We start from the raw sequence: 17,133 nt of genomic DNA, 5'->3' as shown, positions 1-17,133 counted from the left end.
GGCGGCGGCGGCAGCGGCAGCGGCAGCGGCAGCAGAGGCAGCGGCGCGAGCCGGGCCCGGGGCAGCCTGAGCAGGGGTGGGGGGCCGCGGGGGCGGAGGCGGGGGCCACCGGCAGCAGCAGCGGCGGCAGCAGCAGCAGCAGAGGCAACCCCCGGCCTCAGCGCCATGAGTGGCAGCGGCGGTGGTGGCGGGGGCTCGCTTCCCAGCCGCTTCGCCGACTACTTTGTCATCTGCGGGCTGGACACCGAGACTGGGCTGGAGCCGGACGAGCTGTCGGGTGAGTGAGCGAGCCAACCAGCTGGGGAGAGGGGGGAGGCTCCCCGCTTCCCTCCCCAGCTCCGGGACGGACGCACTAGCGGGGTTTGCAGCTGGATCAAGTTTGCCTTCCTCCTAATTGCGTCCCTCCCACCTCACAGCGAACCAAGGTTGGGGGACTCCGGTCAGCCTGCTTTGTTCTCCCTCCCCCCTTGTCTAGAATACTCACCCCTTTTCCCATGGAGAAAGGGGGATTAGGGATCCCGGTTCGGTCTGCATTGTTCACCCCCTTCCCCCGTCAAAAATGTTCACCCCTTTTCCCGTGGAGAGTGGGGATCTCAGGTCCAGGCTGCATTGTTCATCTCTCCCCTTCAGAAATGTTCACCCCCTTTTCCCTTGCAGAGTGGGTGACCCTGGTTCAAACTGCATTGTTCACCCCCTTTCCTATGAACAATGGGGGGACCCTGGTCAGCGTTGTGTCGTTTACCCCCTCGGATCAGGAATGTACCCACCTCCCCCCTTTCTCGTGGAGATTGGGGGACCCTGGTCTGGGCTGTGTTGTTTGAAGTCCCTCTCTTCTTTGGGATCTCCCCATGAATGAGGAGAAGGGAACCCCTGATAAGGAAACCCTGAAGGAGGCAGCATTGTTCCAGTGCCTTTTCCAGACCAGTTACCCTTGGGACCCCGACCTCTTCCCCACATACAGGGAAAGGGTCAAGGCCACATTCCTATTGTTCACCCCTGTGGAGTCTCAAGGCCCTCTGGAGCTGGGAGGGGGGGGGCCAGGCTCCCCCAAGGTGACAGGGATTCCTAGCCCTTTTAACCTCTCCACCTTCCTCCTTATACCTCTTCAGAAGGAAGAGCATCTCTCTTCTACCCTCATTCCCCCAACCTCATCCTTTGTGGAGCAGTGGGAATGCCCCAGGTGGATGACCGGTGTGCTAGGTGTGGGAGGGGAACCTGTGGGAGACTGAAAGGAGAACTGACCAGGCCCCAAATATCTTGGGACTCTGCTCTTGGGACATAGTTGTTGTCTGGGGGGTGGGGTGGGGGTTACTTTTCTTCTTGCTGGGTTGTTTTTGTGTGTGTGAGACTCTCTTAATCCTAGGGGGTGGGGGTTAAGGTGAGGGATGGGTAAAAGTTCATTATGTACTCTGGTGAAATAAAGGGAACTCCAGCCCAAGTTTCTCCAAAACTTAAGAGTTATGTTTTGGAGGACTCCTCCCCAGAGAGGTCTGCACTCTGGTTCTTAGCCTTCCCCAGGGCCCTCCCAGGGTTTGAGGCCATTAGTTTTAACTTAGATCCCCAGCTAATGAGCCCCTGTGGGTGAGGCCCTGTCCTGGCCAGCCTGTGGCTCTCTCTGAGGTTATTGTGGTTACTTCATCTGGTCACAGAGATAGCTGATCTGTTTTCCAGGGCCCCCAGATTTGAGTCCTTCCCCTTAAGAATCTGAAAGGGCAAAGTATCTCTTGGACTAAGCCCTTGGGGAATTGGGGGGACAAATTCCTGCCTCCCTTCCTGCCATGAGCCTCCTCCTTCTGAGAAGGGGTGAAGGAAGTGATATAATTGAGTTACCTGGAAGAAGCGGAAAGCAGTCAGAATTCTTCTGTCTGACCTAGTTCTCTCTCTCTCAGTAGGACAGGTTTGGAAGATAGCTTTGCCTGGCGTGTGGTTTAGATACTGTACTTCGGTAACCCGGAAGCTTGAGCTGTGTCATTTTGCTTGGTTTCCTCAGCCTTGCCAGCTGATGGTTTGTTGTGTTAAGTTTTGTGGAGTTTTGACATTCTAGCTACTTGACAGGAAACTTCTGCCCCTATTCTACTGCAGATGCCCTCCAGTAGATGCCCTGGCTCTAAAGTGAAATTGTGTCACAGCATTCAGGGTTCATTCAGCCTAGTGATTAAATTTGCATGTCTTTGGTGATGACAGCACAGTTTTCTTATTAGTCATAAGAAAAAATCCGGTGACTGCATGCCTTTGAAAAGATATAGATGAATATTCCAAGAAGTAAAGCACTTGAGTCTTTTTTAGCAACCCACAACCACCTAAAATCTAGATTTCAATCTTGAAAAGATTGGGAAGAGAATGTTATTATTCTAGTGACGTGGAAGGTGTGAGAAGGCCCTTAATTGGAGACTTCCTTCCTGTGCCAAGTGATACTTAGTATATATAGGGCCTTGGGCTAAGTACTTAGTAACCCCTCCCTCCCACAGAGACTAGGCAGTTAGATTTTGATAATACAGATGTTACTGTTTCACTTTTAGATTCAGGCATTTAATTGTTAAATGAGAGTGTAGGGCTTTCTAGAACATAAGTCTTGGAAAGGACCTTAAGGAGGAACTTAAGATGATCTAACCTAACCCCTTTATTTAAAAAAGGAGAAAACACTGAGATGCAGAAAGGATGCTTGTGGTCCTCAAGCTCAGTTAGTGGCAGGGCCAGGGCTAGAATCCCGAATCATCACCTCCTAGGATTTAGAGATGACTCTTTGGAGCATCTAGCCTAGGGTTTCTTAACCTATAATAACTAATAAGAAGAATAGCTGCCCTTTTTATATAGCCCTTTAAAGTTTGCAAAATGCTTTTCAAATATTATCTCATTTGATCCTTATTAAAGCCTCCTACCCTAGGAGGTAGGTGCTATTATTATCCCCATTTTCCAGATGGGGAACTTGAGTTAAACAACAATTAAGTGACTATTAGTGTCTGAGGCTGGATTTTAATACAGGTTTTCTCAGCGATTTCCCCACTGTGCCATCTAGCTCTAATTCTGTTTCTAACCCAAGCTAGTCCAAATTCCTCAAAGGGTCGTAGATCTGGAACTAGAAGGGACCATAGAGACTGCAGCCCAATCTCATAATTTTACAAATGAGGAAACTGAGGGTCGGAGATATTAAATGACTTGCCCAAGGTCATGCACATAGTAGGATTTGGATCCAACTCCTCTGACTCTATCCAAGATACTAGCTTACTCTAATTGGGCCCGATCTGGCCTTACAATGGTTTGGCAGATCGCAAACATGTTCTCATAACATCCTGCCATGAAGTATTAGGCAAAATCTTCTAGTCCCTTTAACGGCATTCTTGGAGAAGACCAAGGATTAATTTTTGTGCTTTTGATGGTATCTGAACAGTCAGACAATAAAGTTGCTGTTGGTTTCTGAATTGTCTGTTGCTTGCCACAGAACTCGAGTTTAAAAAGGTTTCCCTCATAATTAAGCTGCAGGGGTGAATGAAGGAGGGAAGGAGTTGCCAAAATTGGCCAGAGAAGGGTAGTTTCCCCATGTTGCTGGAGGATTTTTAAATGCGGTGGCAGCAGTGGAAAGCAGAGACCGTTTGTCCAGCCTGCAGTCTTTGTATTCACACAGGCATTGATTGAAGGCTCTTCTCTCTTGTGGGTTGGTAGGGGACCCTGGTATCCCCAAAGGGGGTGGGGGAAAAGCTTGGGGAATCCTAGCATAAAACAAAGCAAAATCCAGACAGCCTTCTGCCTGTTCAGCTGACTTTCAGTCCCAGGGCATCCATGGGCTTCTTGCAGGTCTGCTTCTCTCTGAAAAGGATGATGTCATAGTAACGGAAACTACAGGAAATCGTGAATTGTTCCCGTACCTCTGGAGAGGTCCCTGGGAGACTGTGTTCTCAACGAGTAAATGCAGTTCTGGGCCCCAGGTAGCATCCTTGCCACAGACTTGCCCCTTAGCAGCATTATGTTGATGGTTTCTTTGCTAGCACTGTGGCCTAAACTGGGAATGGAGGATCGGAGGAGGCTGGGGCTTGCTTTTCTGCCTGTGGAGAGAGGAGGGAGGCACTGTGATCAGCCTTCAGTATTTCTGTCCCCTTTGCAACACTAGGCTTAGAGTTTGCAGCAACTGAGCTTCCAATTTGGAGTCAGTGTCTTTAATAGCTCCTGTTTCTTTAGGTCGGGAGATATTAAGCCCTTTTTGTGTGACCTGGACTCCCCTTTAACCGTCTGAGGAATGAGAATCATGTTTTAAAATGAACAAATAAAATACGTAGCATTACAAAGGAAACCAATTTTGTTGAAATACAGTTATAATATTTTTTAAAATCCATAAACCTTAAGTTAAAAGCTCCTGCTCTAGCGGTTATCTAGAAACTATTTTCCTCACAAATACCCAGTATGGTTGGTCGTTTATATATTATTATCCCCATTATACAGTTGAGGAAACCAAGACCTAGTAGAAGTCAAATGATGTATTTGAAGTCACTTAGCTTGTAAGCAGCAGAGCTAGGATTTCAGTGCATGTCTCCCTCCAAAGCTGCTGTTTTTTCTACACTCCCTGCCTCTCATCTATCAAATCCCTTCCCTTCCCCTCCTCTTTCTTTTACATAGGAAGGAACTCTGGCCCAGAGAAGTAGGAAGTAACATTTTCCATTCTCTCTCTTCTCCATGTCTGCTGAATTTCCTCCTTCACACCCCTTGCCTCCGCTCTCCCCCATCCTCCTATACACCCCCAGCACTGATTGCAGCTTTGCAGTGATCTGATGAGCATGGGGGATGAGGGAATTGCTAGTTTGGTTCATGCTGTGACAATAGCAGGCTCTAAGGCAACAGACTTTTCTGAGCTCAGGTTTCTAGTTCAGGTTGGGAAAACATGCCAAGTATCACTGTCTTCCAAGAAATTTTATTTCCCTTAAAATCAAAACCTTCCATCATCTTCGTGGATGGGAGTGGTGACAAGGGGCCATAGAAGCCTCTTGTCAGTGGGACAATGCCATTTGTGTAGCATTTCAGGCTTTACAGAAGCGCTTTGCTCGCAGCAGCTCTGGTCATGAAAGCATTATTATCCCTGTTTTATGTATAAGGAAGGTGAGACTCAGAGGTAAGCCCAAGTTAACCCAGGCAGTAAATACCTGAGATTTGAACCCAAGTCCTCTACTTCCCCCAGGGCTCTTGCCACTGTAGGATGCTACCTCTGGTTATAGACTTCTCAGTTCTAAGGGGACAAATGAAGGCAAGCCCCAATAAGACCTCAACCAGAACAAAAGGTAAGTTTAACTGATCTGATAGATATGGGGAAGACAAAAGTAAGATGTCCTAGATTAGATCATTTGTATTCATACTGAATGTGAAAGAAGGGAAAAGGAACCAGGGCATAATCGAACCTTGTAGATTTATTTCAGAAACTCATTTCCTGGGTCATTCAAAAGAGAAGTAGAACAGTTATCCTCTGTTCTATATAGTTGCCTTTTGAATATGTCATTTATTCACCTAAAATGTGCCCATCCCTGAGTTTGGCTGGAGCATTACCTTTATATAGTGCCTTCGGGTTCACAGAACCTGTTAATCACAGCTGCCTTTGAGGTAGGTACAGATATGGAAGGTTCAGTGACTTGTTTAAGGTAATGTTTAATTATAGTGTTGTACATGAGTCCTGTGATTTGAACTGGTCTCCAGAGCCCAAATTCTTTCTGATACATCATGCTGCCCCTTATAGGGTATATTAAGCCAACTCATACATCCTAGATGCCAAGATGGAGGTTGCAATTACTAAGCAGGAAGATGGTCCCCCTTTTCCCCCTAAAGTGGTATTTACAGTTTAGTTTAATTAACTATAAGAAGCATTTGTTAAATGTCTTATGTGTGGGTATTGAGCTAAGTGCTCAACTAAAGGACACAAAGGGGAAAAACCCTAAATATTCCCCACCCTCAAAGGGTTTACATTCTGCTGCTGAGGAATTAGAATATTTAAGTAGACAAGTAAAAACATGATGATTGTTCTTGTTAGTTTTGCTAGTTTGGGGCAAATCACTGTCAGATTGCTCTTTTGTTTAATGTTTGGCAGACTCTTCCCCAAGGGACTCAAGGATTGTTGCTGGTTTTTGTTTTTAAAGAGGCAGCTAAGTGGCACAATAAATAGAACTCCCAACTTGGGAGTCAAGAAGATCAAGTTCAAATCCAGCCTCAAGTATTTACTAGCTGGGTGACCCTGGGCAAGTTACAACCTTTGCCTCAGTTTCTTCATCTAAAAAATGGGAATAACAATAGCACCTACCTGGCAAGGTTGCTGTGAGGATCAAGTAATGTGATGAAATAATATTGGTAAGGTACTTTGCAAACCTTAAAGCACCTATAGAAATGCTAGCTATTAGCATCTTTTTGGTAACGGAATGAAGGTGTTGAGGTGTAAGCTCACTGAAAGTATCTTTGGGACAACCCCAACAGCAGATGGGATGACAGGAATAGTTTGCAGTTCCTCTTGTTCTCACATGGTTTTGATTTCTTTCCACGGGGCTCGAGCTTTTCATTCCATGTGGCTTGGAGGTTATGAGTATTTGGTATGCCAAAATCCAAGAAAGTTCATACATTTAATGGATCTGCACATATATACATATATAATATATTATATGTATTACATGTGATATGTATTTAATATATAATGTTTGGCTGATGATAACAAGGATTTTGTACAAGGTCATGTAACAAGGGAGAGGGCAGTTAATAACTAGGGAGAGGAGACAACTGATAATAATCTTGAGAAGAAACTATAGATTCTAAGAGTCACAAACAAATAGGGGACTGAAATTCTAGGTATAGGTTGAGTGTGTTCAGAGGCAAATCCTGGATCTGCAAATAGAAGAGTGACTGGAATATAGAGTGAGGAAAGGGGAGTAATGGATTTGGAAAGGGAGGCTGAATGGAGCCAGACTGTGATGGGCTTTAAATTTGAAGCTGTGGAGTTTGTAATTTTTCTCATAGGCAGTGAGAAGCCATCAGATCTTGACAAGAAAAGGAGTGACATGGCTAGATGCAGATATTAGGAAGCTTATTTTGGCACCTTTGCAAAGAATGGATTGGAGACAGGAGAGCCTAGAGACATGTGAGAGGTGCTGAGTGCTTGAACCTGAATTGTGAGACAGGGACAGAAGCAAGAGATGTCATAGAGGCAGAATGTATAAGACTTTGTAAATGATAAGTCATTGTGGGGTGAGGGACAGGGAAGAGTTGAGAATGACCTTGATGGTAAAACCTTCAGTACAAACAGGTAATTTTGGTGTAGGGAGGAGAGATACTGCATTTTGTGTTGGACATTTGAGTTTGAGATTCCTGTGAGACAGGGATTCCCAAGGGGTTGTTGTTAAAATTCTTTAATGGCACCTTAAACAGTGAGTAATTGCCCAGTTATGTTACAAATATATTTTTCCTCTGTGACAACAAGCTTTTCCATGTTTGAAGCATGATAGATTTGTTTGTGGTGATTTGGAGTTTCTAAATAAATGAATAAATTGATTTTTATTTAAATAATAAATAAAATAAATAAACTTTACCTTCATAATATCTCTCTCATATGCCTCCTTCTATTCTGACACTGCCATCACCCTGTTGCAGACTCTTATCTTCTCATGCTTGGACTTTTGCAATTACCTACTGGTTGGCTCTTCCCACTCTGGCCCATCTTCTATTCAGCTGTTATCACCCCCCTATTCCATAAGCTTCAATGGCTTTCTGTCACTCTCAGGATCACATATAAAATCTTCTTTCTAGCATTCAAAGCCCTTCACAACTTGGTCCCATTCTACCTTCTCATTTTTCTTAAGCCTTATCTATAAAAAAGGGGGTGATAACAGCACCTACCTCCTATAGTTGTATGAAGATTAAATGAGATAGTAACTATCAAGCACTAAGCACAATGTCTGCAACATAGTAGGTGTTTAATAAATGTTAGCTATTATTTTTATTTTTATTACATTATCATCATCATCATCATCATCATCATATTGTTATTATCTACCACTTCCCTCCAACTTTGTGATCCAGATCCTAGCCTCCTTGCTGTGTTCCTCCCACAAGATGCTCTATTTCCTGACCTAGGGCACTTTCACTGGCTGTCTCTTATTCTTTGAATGCTCTTCCTCCTCATCTCTGCCTTCTGGCTTCTCTGAAAGTGAGACCTGAGGAATGAACCAGCAAAGCAAACTTAGAAGGAGCAGTCAGCCAGATAGGAGAACCAGAAAAGATCAGGGGCAATAAGCATGCTGGTTGAGGGCCTCGCCAACAAAGTCAGAAGTATTGGAGAGATCTGAAGGATGAAGGCTGAGAAAAGGCCATCAGATTTAGTAATTAAAGAGATCAGTACTAGGGATTTATTAAGCACAGCCTGAGATAACTATCTTAAAGAAATGGCACTTTGCTTTTGAAATAGAAATCTTCCCTCATTCTACTGGTTGGAAATGATAAAAAAAAAAAACTCCAGAAATTTTTACCAGCTTCTTGGTCATGGGATAATGATGTGAGTAGAGAGCTCTGTGATGCAAGAGCTGGGGGAGGTGGAGTAGAGATAAGATAAAGTCTCAGCCCTCTTGGAGTTTAGAATCTGGTCTGGAGAGAGGAGAGACTGGAAGTAGAGATGGGGAGGAATTTAACAAATTTAGAGGGGGAGGGCAAGCATTTCCGACTTTGGGAATATAGCCTGAAGATAGATGTGAGAGGCTGTATGCACCGAACTACATCCATGTCTGGAAGACCTGGGTTCAAGTGTCCACTCTGAGGCGAAAGGGCAAGGCACTTAACCAGCAGTGATTCAGACTGTGAAGATTTTAAATGACCACATTTGTTTCAGTCTTCATTGTTCAAATGAATTTCCTCCCTGAAAGTTCCATTTGTTGTTTAGTCCTTTCAGTCATATCTGATTTTTGGTGACCCCATTTGGGGTTTTCTTGGCAAAAAAGTGGTTTACCATTTCCTTCTCCAGGGAGGAAACTCAGGCAAACAGTGTTAAGTGACTTGCCCAGAGTCATCCAGCCAGGAAGTATTTGAGACCAGATTTGAACTTATGAAGATGAGTCTTCCAGACTCCAAGCTGGATGCTTTATCCACTTGTGCAGCTTAGCTGTCTTTCTGGAAGTTCCATAGCACCATTGAAAGCACAGGTTTAGAACAGAGGTAGAATTCCTTATTGATATTATCCAAGAAAATATTGATATATTTTCACCTATATCAGAAAAGTGAATGATCACTTTATTAGACTAAGAATAACCATTACTTAAATTTATACAGGGATTTGTAGTTAAAAAATATGTATTCACAAATGGTTCTTTTATTTGATCAACACAGTAATATTTTTGAGGTTGGTAACTCAAAGACTTTTTCTTTTTTTCTTTTTTTTCAAAGTCACACAGCTGATAAAGGCCAGAAGATCTGGCTTGGACTCAGATCTCTAGACCTAGTTCCACTCAACTCCTATTCCTAAATACTTGTTTAGTAAATCATGGGAAGTAAACCGTCTGATCTCTTGATATAATAGGCATTAATGAGATTAGTTATTTATTCTAATCAGTTTTATTAGGAGGTTAACTTTTTTTGGGGGGGGGTGGCGGCGGCGATGAACTTATTTAGATGAGAAAAGCTTCTCATTGTAGTTTAGCAACTTTTCTACCATTTATAGCCTTAGAAAGCTGCATAGGTCACCGAGTAGGACAATGCTAATTCCAATACTTGCATTTTCTGAATATGATTCTTCTGTGTCAGAAATGGGCACCAAGTGGACACAGATTTTTGTTTAATTTCATCATGCTAGTTTCAAGCTGAGGGAGGAGAGTCACAGAAATTATCTAGTCTAACTCATTTTTTTTGCATACTAGGAAAGGGAGGTCCGAGATTAAGCAGCTTTTCCAAGGTCAAATATTTTGTAAACAACAGTTGAGAGTGAGACTCAGGTTTTTCCTACTCCAGAATCTGGTGTTCATTCCACATGCTTTCCTGTATAATTATTTTTAATGAAACGAGCATACGTAACCTGAAATTTTTAACAATTTTAATTACAAACCCCATGAACACCACAATATTGCAGTCTGATTCAGCATGATGAAACTTATCATAAATGCACAGTACAGCTAAGTGATTTAGTTATTCTTTAGGTAACTCTTACTGTTTGTTTACAGATTGAACAGAAAGAAGAATTTTTTTTTTTGTTTCTAAATGATTTCTTAATTTAGAAAGTTTTCCTCTTCTGGACCCCCCCCCCCTTTACAACTGGAGAAGGAGCTCTTGCTGTGAAGGATGGATCATTAGTCATCTGTGATAAATATAACTGTTAAGTGGATTTTAAACTGGTTTACTGGGAGAATTTTACTTTCCATGAGAGGAAGGGAAAGATGGCAGGATTTGAGTGTGTAGGTGGGTAGGTAAATAAGTGAATGACCACTTAATAAAACTTTAAAAAAAAGTTATAAGAACCTATTATATAAAGAAGAAATTAGGTCTTACCCCATGGTTCTGTGTGATGTTGAGTAAGACATGTCATTTCCCTGTAACCTAGTTTCTTTCTTTTGTATCCTTGGTGTCTTAGAGTAGAAGATTGTTAAAGTCTTTCTCAACACCAATCTCTAAGGCAGGAGGATCCTTAACTCCTTTAGTTTTCATCCTTTGAGCAGTCAGATGAAGCCTATGGATCTCTTTTCCAAAAAATGTTTTTAAGTACACAAAATACACAAGATTACAAAAGAAACCCCTCATAATGTTATACAGCTTTGAAGTCCAGAGATTAAAGTGCTCTGCTCTAAGATAATAATATTTAGAGCATTCAGCTTTATAGTGACTAGAGTTTTGCAAAAGACTTTCCTTAAAATGGTGATGGGAGCCAGGACTGGGATGTTTTTGTACCTATTGTAACTTAAAGCCATCTTTAGGTATTTTTTGGTAACTGTTGTTAAAAACTCTTACCCAAAATTTTTGAGTTTAAATGTTAGATTTTAAATTAAAAAATTTTTTTAATTTCTGCTCTTGGCCAAACAGTGCCAGGCATTGCATCTGTCTGGGGAGTAAATAAAGTTAAGCATCAGTCATGTCCTTTTTCTTTCTTGCAGGTACTCTCATAGAATGCTCTGATCAGCTCCTGAGCCCAAAGCTTGATGTTTTCCTTACCTGGTAGATAGCAAGTATCAGCACTTCTTGTGTTTCTACTAATGATATCTAGCGTTTACAAAGCCCTTTAGGGTTTACAGAGTACTTTTTTCTAACTTTAACTTGTTTGTTTTTCACAACAACCCTGTCCTTGAGGTAGGTGGGGGTGGTAGCAATAATAATAATAGATATGGTATTAGAGGCAGCCAGAACAGTGGATAGAGCACCAGCTTCTGAAATAGGAAGATCTTGGTTTGTGGTTTGCCTAGCTGTATGACCCTGAGCAAGTCACTTACCCTCAACTGCCTAGCCCTTACTGCTCTTCTACCTTTGAACTGATATTAATCCTAAGAAAGAAGGTAAAGGTTTAAAAAAACCCAAAAGAATGTACTTATTAAGTACCTATCATATGCCAGGCACTGGGATAAGTGTTGGGGATAAAAATACAAAAATGAGATACTCTGCCCTCTAAGAGCTCCTGTTATCTACAAAGAATGAAGCAGAGAAGCATTATTAACAACTAAGGAAATCATAAAAGCCTTGAAGATGGGGGCACTGGAGGTCAACCTTGAAAAGAGCCAAGAGTTCCCATCAATTAATCATCAATATGTATGTTTAAGAGCCTACTATGTGCCAGCCATTCTACTAGATTTCGGAGGATATATAGACAAAAGTGATCCCTGCTGTGGAATCATATTTAAAACTTCCTTTTTAGTCTGACTGAAAGTATTGAGAAATATATATTATTCTATCTAAAGTCCTTTCCAGACTTTTACATTTAGGAAAGTGTGTAAAAGGTCAAGAACCAAAGCTAAAGGAAAATAGATTAAGGGCAGTGACTCAGTGAAAAACAAGAAATACCTCTTGTTTAGTTATGATCCTTGCTTTCTCCTTCCTCAGAAGGAGTGAGAGTGTTGTCCAGACCCTCTTTCCCTATTCTGAAGGGATTAGAGTATTGATCTTAGAGAGTGTGTCCTTTTGATTACTCCTAGAGTACCCTTGAGGGAGTTGGTCTAAGGAGGAATTGAGTAGTTTTAGGAGAAGATTAGCCCTTATTCTGTTAGATAGAATAGGTCTTTTCCTTTATTCAAGGTTCTTATAGATTACTTGAGTTGTTTTGTGTTAGAGGGATGTCCAAAGGCACAGACTGTCAATTTGGATGTTTCTCTGAGCTTGAGATTCTTGGACTTAAAATGTTAAATTAACAAAAATAGTTTCTGGCAGTCTTGTGCCTAACATGCAGAGTACAGTAAAAAAATTTTTTTTTATTTTCAGTTCCAAATTCTCTTTCTCCCTTCTTTCCCTCATTCCTCCACCCTTTGAGAAGGCAAGAAATGGGGTACCCATTATACATATGAAGTCAAGCAAAACATATTAGCTATGATCCAGGAAAAAAAAGCAAGAAAAATAAAGGAAAGGGGCAGCTGTGTCTCAGTAGATTGAGAACCAGGCCCAGAGATGAAAGGTCCTAGGTTCAAATTTGGCCCTAGACACTGCCAGCTGTGTGACTCTGGGCTAATCACTTCATCCCTATTGCCTAGCCCTTACCACTCCTCTGCCTTAGAATCAGTATTCATATTGATTCTAAGATGAAAGATAAAAAATAAAGGTGAAAAAAAATGTGCTTCAGTCTGTACTCAGAGTTCATCAGTTCTCTCTGGAGATAGATAGCATTTTTCATTATGAGCTTTGGAATTGATTATTGATTAGAACAGCTAAATCATTCACAGTTGATCATCATACAATATTGCTGTTACTGTGCACATTGTTCTCCTGGTTCTATATACTTTACTTTGAATTAGTTTGTATAAGTCTTCCCAGGTTTTTCTGAAACCATTCCCCTCTTCACTTCTCATCACTCAGCAGTAATCCATCACATTCATCTACCATATCATTTTCAGCCATTCTTCAGCCAGTTGTTATACATTCCTTTAGTTTCCAGTTCTTTGCCACTGCAAAAAAAAAAAAGGCTGCTAGAAACATTTTTGTATATATGGATCCTTTCCCTTTTTCTTTGATTTCTTTGGAGTACAGATCTAGTGGTAGTATTCCTGGGTCAAATGGTAATGGGCATAGTTTAAAATTGTTTAACAGTACAGTATTGTAATTTCCTCCCTTTGGCCTTGCCCTCAAGAAGCTTATATTCTTTTGGGGAAGCACAAAAGAAGTATATTTAAAATGAATACACAAATGATAACATTTGTACAACCCAGTGGGTTTGTCAGCTCTGGGAGGGGGAAGGAAGAGAAGAGGAAAAGAAAATAAATCATGGAAACATGGAAAAATATTTTTAAAAAATAAAACTAAAGCAAAAAAAATAAATACAGTATAATTTCACGTAGAAGGGAAACTAAAAGCTAGCAGCTAAAGGGAATCGGGAAAAGCTTCTTGAACAAAGTGGTAGTCAAGCTGAATTTTGAAGGAAATAAAGGATCCTAAGAGAAAGGGAGAGTAGTATATTACAGGCATAATGGATTGCTAGGGCAAAGGCAGGGGGAGGTGAGAAGTGGAGTCTTCTGTCTTCTGTGTGAGGAATAGCAAGGTGACCAGTTTGGCTGAAGAAGAGGAGTCATATTTAACAAAATTGGAAAGGTAATTTGAGGCCAGGTTGTGAAGACCTTTAAAAATCAGAGAAAAGATGGTCTGAAGAATTGAGAGGTTAGGGTGTTTATGGGGATATCAGCATGGCCTCCAGCATAAGGATCAGAGTTAGGGTAGAAAGAAAGTAAGACTGTGAGCCAGGAAACTCCAGGGAAGGAGAATGACCTGGGGCCAGAAGATAACCGTCCCAGGATCTAGAGGGGATGAACCATTGAGATGGAGTGAACCCGGAGGTGGAAGGTGAGGAGAGAGTTCTTTTGGCGGTGGGGAAGCTTAGGAAGGGGAATAGCACAAAGACTAGGTTGGTTGGGATGTGGAGGGATGGAGTGAATAATGGGAAGTACCAAGTAATCATTCTGAAAAAGACCTGCCTAGTCTTGTCTCTCCCCTATTCTGGCTCTGTGACCCTGGGCAAATTTGGCTCATCTCCTCAGTGCCCCTGACATTTTTAAAGAACTAAAGCTTCCCCGGGCAACATTGCTTTTGAGCAGAGTTTAAAGTTTTGAAGTATAGGAATTGGTAATGGAGAGTTTATTCTTTTTTAAAAAGTGCTAAACATTACTGTCATTTCCCAGTGGCTCCTCCTCTATACATTGTAGAACTCTATTAAAGCAAAGGACAACTGATCAGCATTCTGGCCTTATCTGACAATGTATGCCTCATTCTGCACCTGTAGTTCACTACCTTTCTGTTGAAAGGAGGGGGCTGTTTGCAGTTATTTTCTGTAACACTTTATTTTTTATATTTGTAATTGATGCTTTTCACATGGCAGTCATTTTGTTTTCTTCAGTAATGTTTTATTTTTTCCCAATTGCAGTCATTTTTGTATGTAACGCTTTTAAATGTATATATGCAACTATCACACTTTTTGATATATGTTATATACATATAAAACACTTTTTTTGGGTATGTAACATCTTTCATATAACCTCTTCTCAGACTAACAGTTTTAAATGCATAAAATAAAATACATAGGCGGCTTACAAAGGCAAACCAACTCTACTGAAATAAAGATGTAGGGTTTTTATCCATCCAAATTCAAAGACCTTGACTATCTATCCATGTCTTCTAGAAGGATTCCTGTGTCAGGGAGGAGATGATTTGGACGGCAGATGTCCAAGATCTCTTCTGACTCTGGGATTTGGTGCAATCAGCTAGTCAACTGGCAGGTAGCAATAGAGGGCTTCTTGGGACCCTGTTCTATGGGGGTTATAAGTTAATCCTAAAACATGGACCTCCTTTGGGCAGCCAAATTGATGTCTTCTTGGGGAGCTGAGACCTGTCCCCATGGAGCAGGGCGGGGCTGGTTTTCTCAGTCTGGTAGACGGCATGCTACAGTAGTCACCCCTGGGTTGTGTTGAGGCTCTGCCATTCCAATAACTGGAAGGTCTCTGAGTTTTGTTTTGGAGTTGGTAGACTTCAACCATTGGGCTTTATTTTGTGATTAAATCAAACTCTCTCCAGCTCTGGTTAGTGTTACTTCTGCCTTTTGCCACTCACCCCAAAATGAAAAACCACATTCTCTTTGCCTAGACATCAAAATATTAAGTTACCAGTGCCAAACTCATCTTGTGGCTGTCCCATTTCCTTCTGTGACCTCCTTTTCTATTTAGTTTTAGCATTAAAGACTTGGCTCATTGTCATGACTCCAATTCTTACTGTCTCTATGAAGGGGAAAAGGAAGGAAACCAACATATTAAACCCCTGTTATGTGCCAAGCAGCTTACATATTACAAATACAAAATACTATTGCTTTTGCTCCTCACAACAACCCTGGGAGTTTGGTGCTATTATAATACCCACTTTTCAGTTGAGGAAACTGAGGCAGAGGTTAACAGACTTGCCCAGGGTCACCCAGCTAATAAGTTGCCGAGTCCAGATTTTAACTCAGGACTGTATCTCTGATAACAATTTCCAAGCCTTCCTTCCTCTGGCAAAATATATTAGACCAAACATGCACTGATCCCATGCCTGCCACAGCTCTGTAATATTGGGTGGGATTAATTTGAATTCTCTGAATGGAGAAACTGAATCAGAGGACAAGAGGGTTTGAGCTCCTAAGTATTAGAGTGGCAGCTTATTAGACTGTCAGCCCCTTGAGGGTATTGCTGCTCAGCCTTTCATCTGTATTTGACAGTTTATCTCATTTGAGCCTCACAACAACCCTGGAAAAGTGTCAGATGAGGAAATTATGGCTAAGAGGTCAAATGTCTTGTCCAGGAATGTCCTCTTAGTGAGTGAGTGTCTGAGGGAGAATTTGAACTCAGATTTTCTTGCCTCCAGGTCCAGTCTTCTTGCCTGTGGGCCACCTCAATATTGGGGGTGAAGTCTGATTTTTACCACCTCCTTTTTAGGTGCAGTTAATTTTTTTTCTCCTCTTGCCATTCTGGGGATAAATATTAAACTTGATTCAGGGATTGCCACTCACTCATGCCTCTTGTCATCCACAGGCTTGATGAGTAATGAGTACTGATGAGAGTGAGAACCACACCTTTAGTGTGGTTCTTTTTGGGGTGAGTTGTGTTTTTTTTCTCAGAGGTCTATTTTCTTTGAAAGTGGAGAAAAACCCCACATTGTGGTTTGCTTCTGCCAGTCTAAGAGCATCCTCTTCCTTCCTTGTGCCCCTTCCTTTCTTCTTTCAGTGCCAGAGGCTGCCTGCCTCCCTTGGGAATGTAGCCTGGATGCAGGTGGGGCTTCTGACTTACTGTGTCTGCCTGAATAAAAGGAAATGGTGCCCGTAAACATGGATCTGGGAAGTGACAAGAGGCCTTTCAGAGTTCTTAAAGACAGGAAGCAAGAAGAGGAAATGATTCAGAGAGACCAGCATTAATTCCAGGATGTGCAAGACAAAAAAAACCTCAACAAATAAACCCAAACTCCAAAAAAACAATTATAAGCATGCCTAGCCTAGGTGAAATGACAGACCTCCCCTATTGTCAGCTACTTTGCTTTCCAGTAATATCTGTAGGCATCAATAATTCCAGAGACTCATATTTGGAAAGGATCTTGGAAGACATCTAAGCCAGTCCTCTGATGGATCAGAAATCTCCTCTGTATCCTCTTAGACAAGGAGGCATGCAATTTCCACTGAATAGCCCAGTGACTTTGGTCTTGTTGACTCCTTGGCTGAGTGTCTTATTTATTCTTTCTTTCTCCTTTTGCCTTTTGTATATAGCTTGGCCTGAAGGAGTATATAGAGGTTTGTCCACATAGAACACAAACGTATCCTAGTTCATAGAATCTCACACACAGACTCTCCCTCTCTCTCCCTCCCTCTCTCTCTCTCTCTCTTCCTCTTTCTCCCCCTTCTCTCCCTCTCTCTCTTTCTCCCTCTCTCCCTCTTTCTTCCTTTCTACCTCTCATTCTCTCTCCCCCCTCTTCTCTCTCCCTCCCTCTCTCTCTTTCTCCTTCTCT

General features: G+C 42.0%; 1 protein-coding gene across 3 annotated transcripts in view; it reads left to right on the top strand.

Moving 5' to 3' along the window:
* The first annotated feature begins 165 nt into the window (after positions 1–165).
* The window catches only part of DENND5A (DENN domain containing 5A), a 90,506-nt gene continuing 73,538 nt past the window's right edge, over positions 166–17,133 (top strand). For all 3 annotated transcript variants that reach the window (XM_044681567.1, XM_044681566.1, XM_044681568.1), the window contains exon 1: positions 166–277. In XM_044681567.1, the coding sequence (XP_044537502.1) occupies positions 166–277 (112 nt within the window). The remainder of the gene's footprint in view (positions 278–17,133) is intronic.

The sequence above is a fragment of the Gracilinanus agilis genome, chromosome 6, assembly GCF_016433145.1.
Source record: "Gracilinanus agilis isolate LMUSP501 chromosome 6, AgileGrace, whole genome shotgun sequence".
Classification (NCBI taxonomy): Eukaryota; Metazoa; Chordata; class Mammalia; order Didelphimorphia; family Didelphidae; genus Gracilinanus; species Gracilinanus agilis.
Note: the sequence above shows the minus strand (reverse complement) of the source record. Positions and strands in the feature narration are given on the sequence as shown.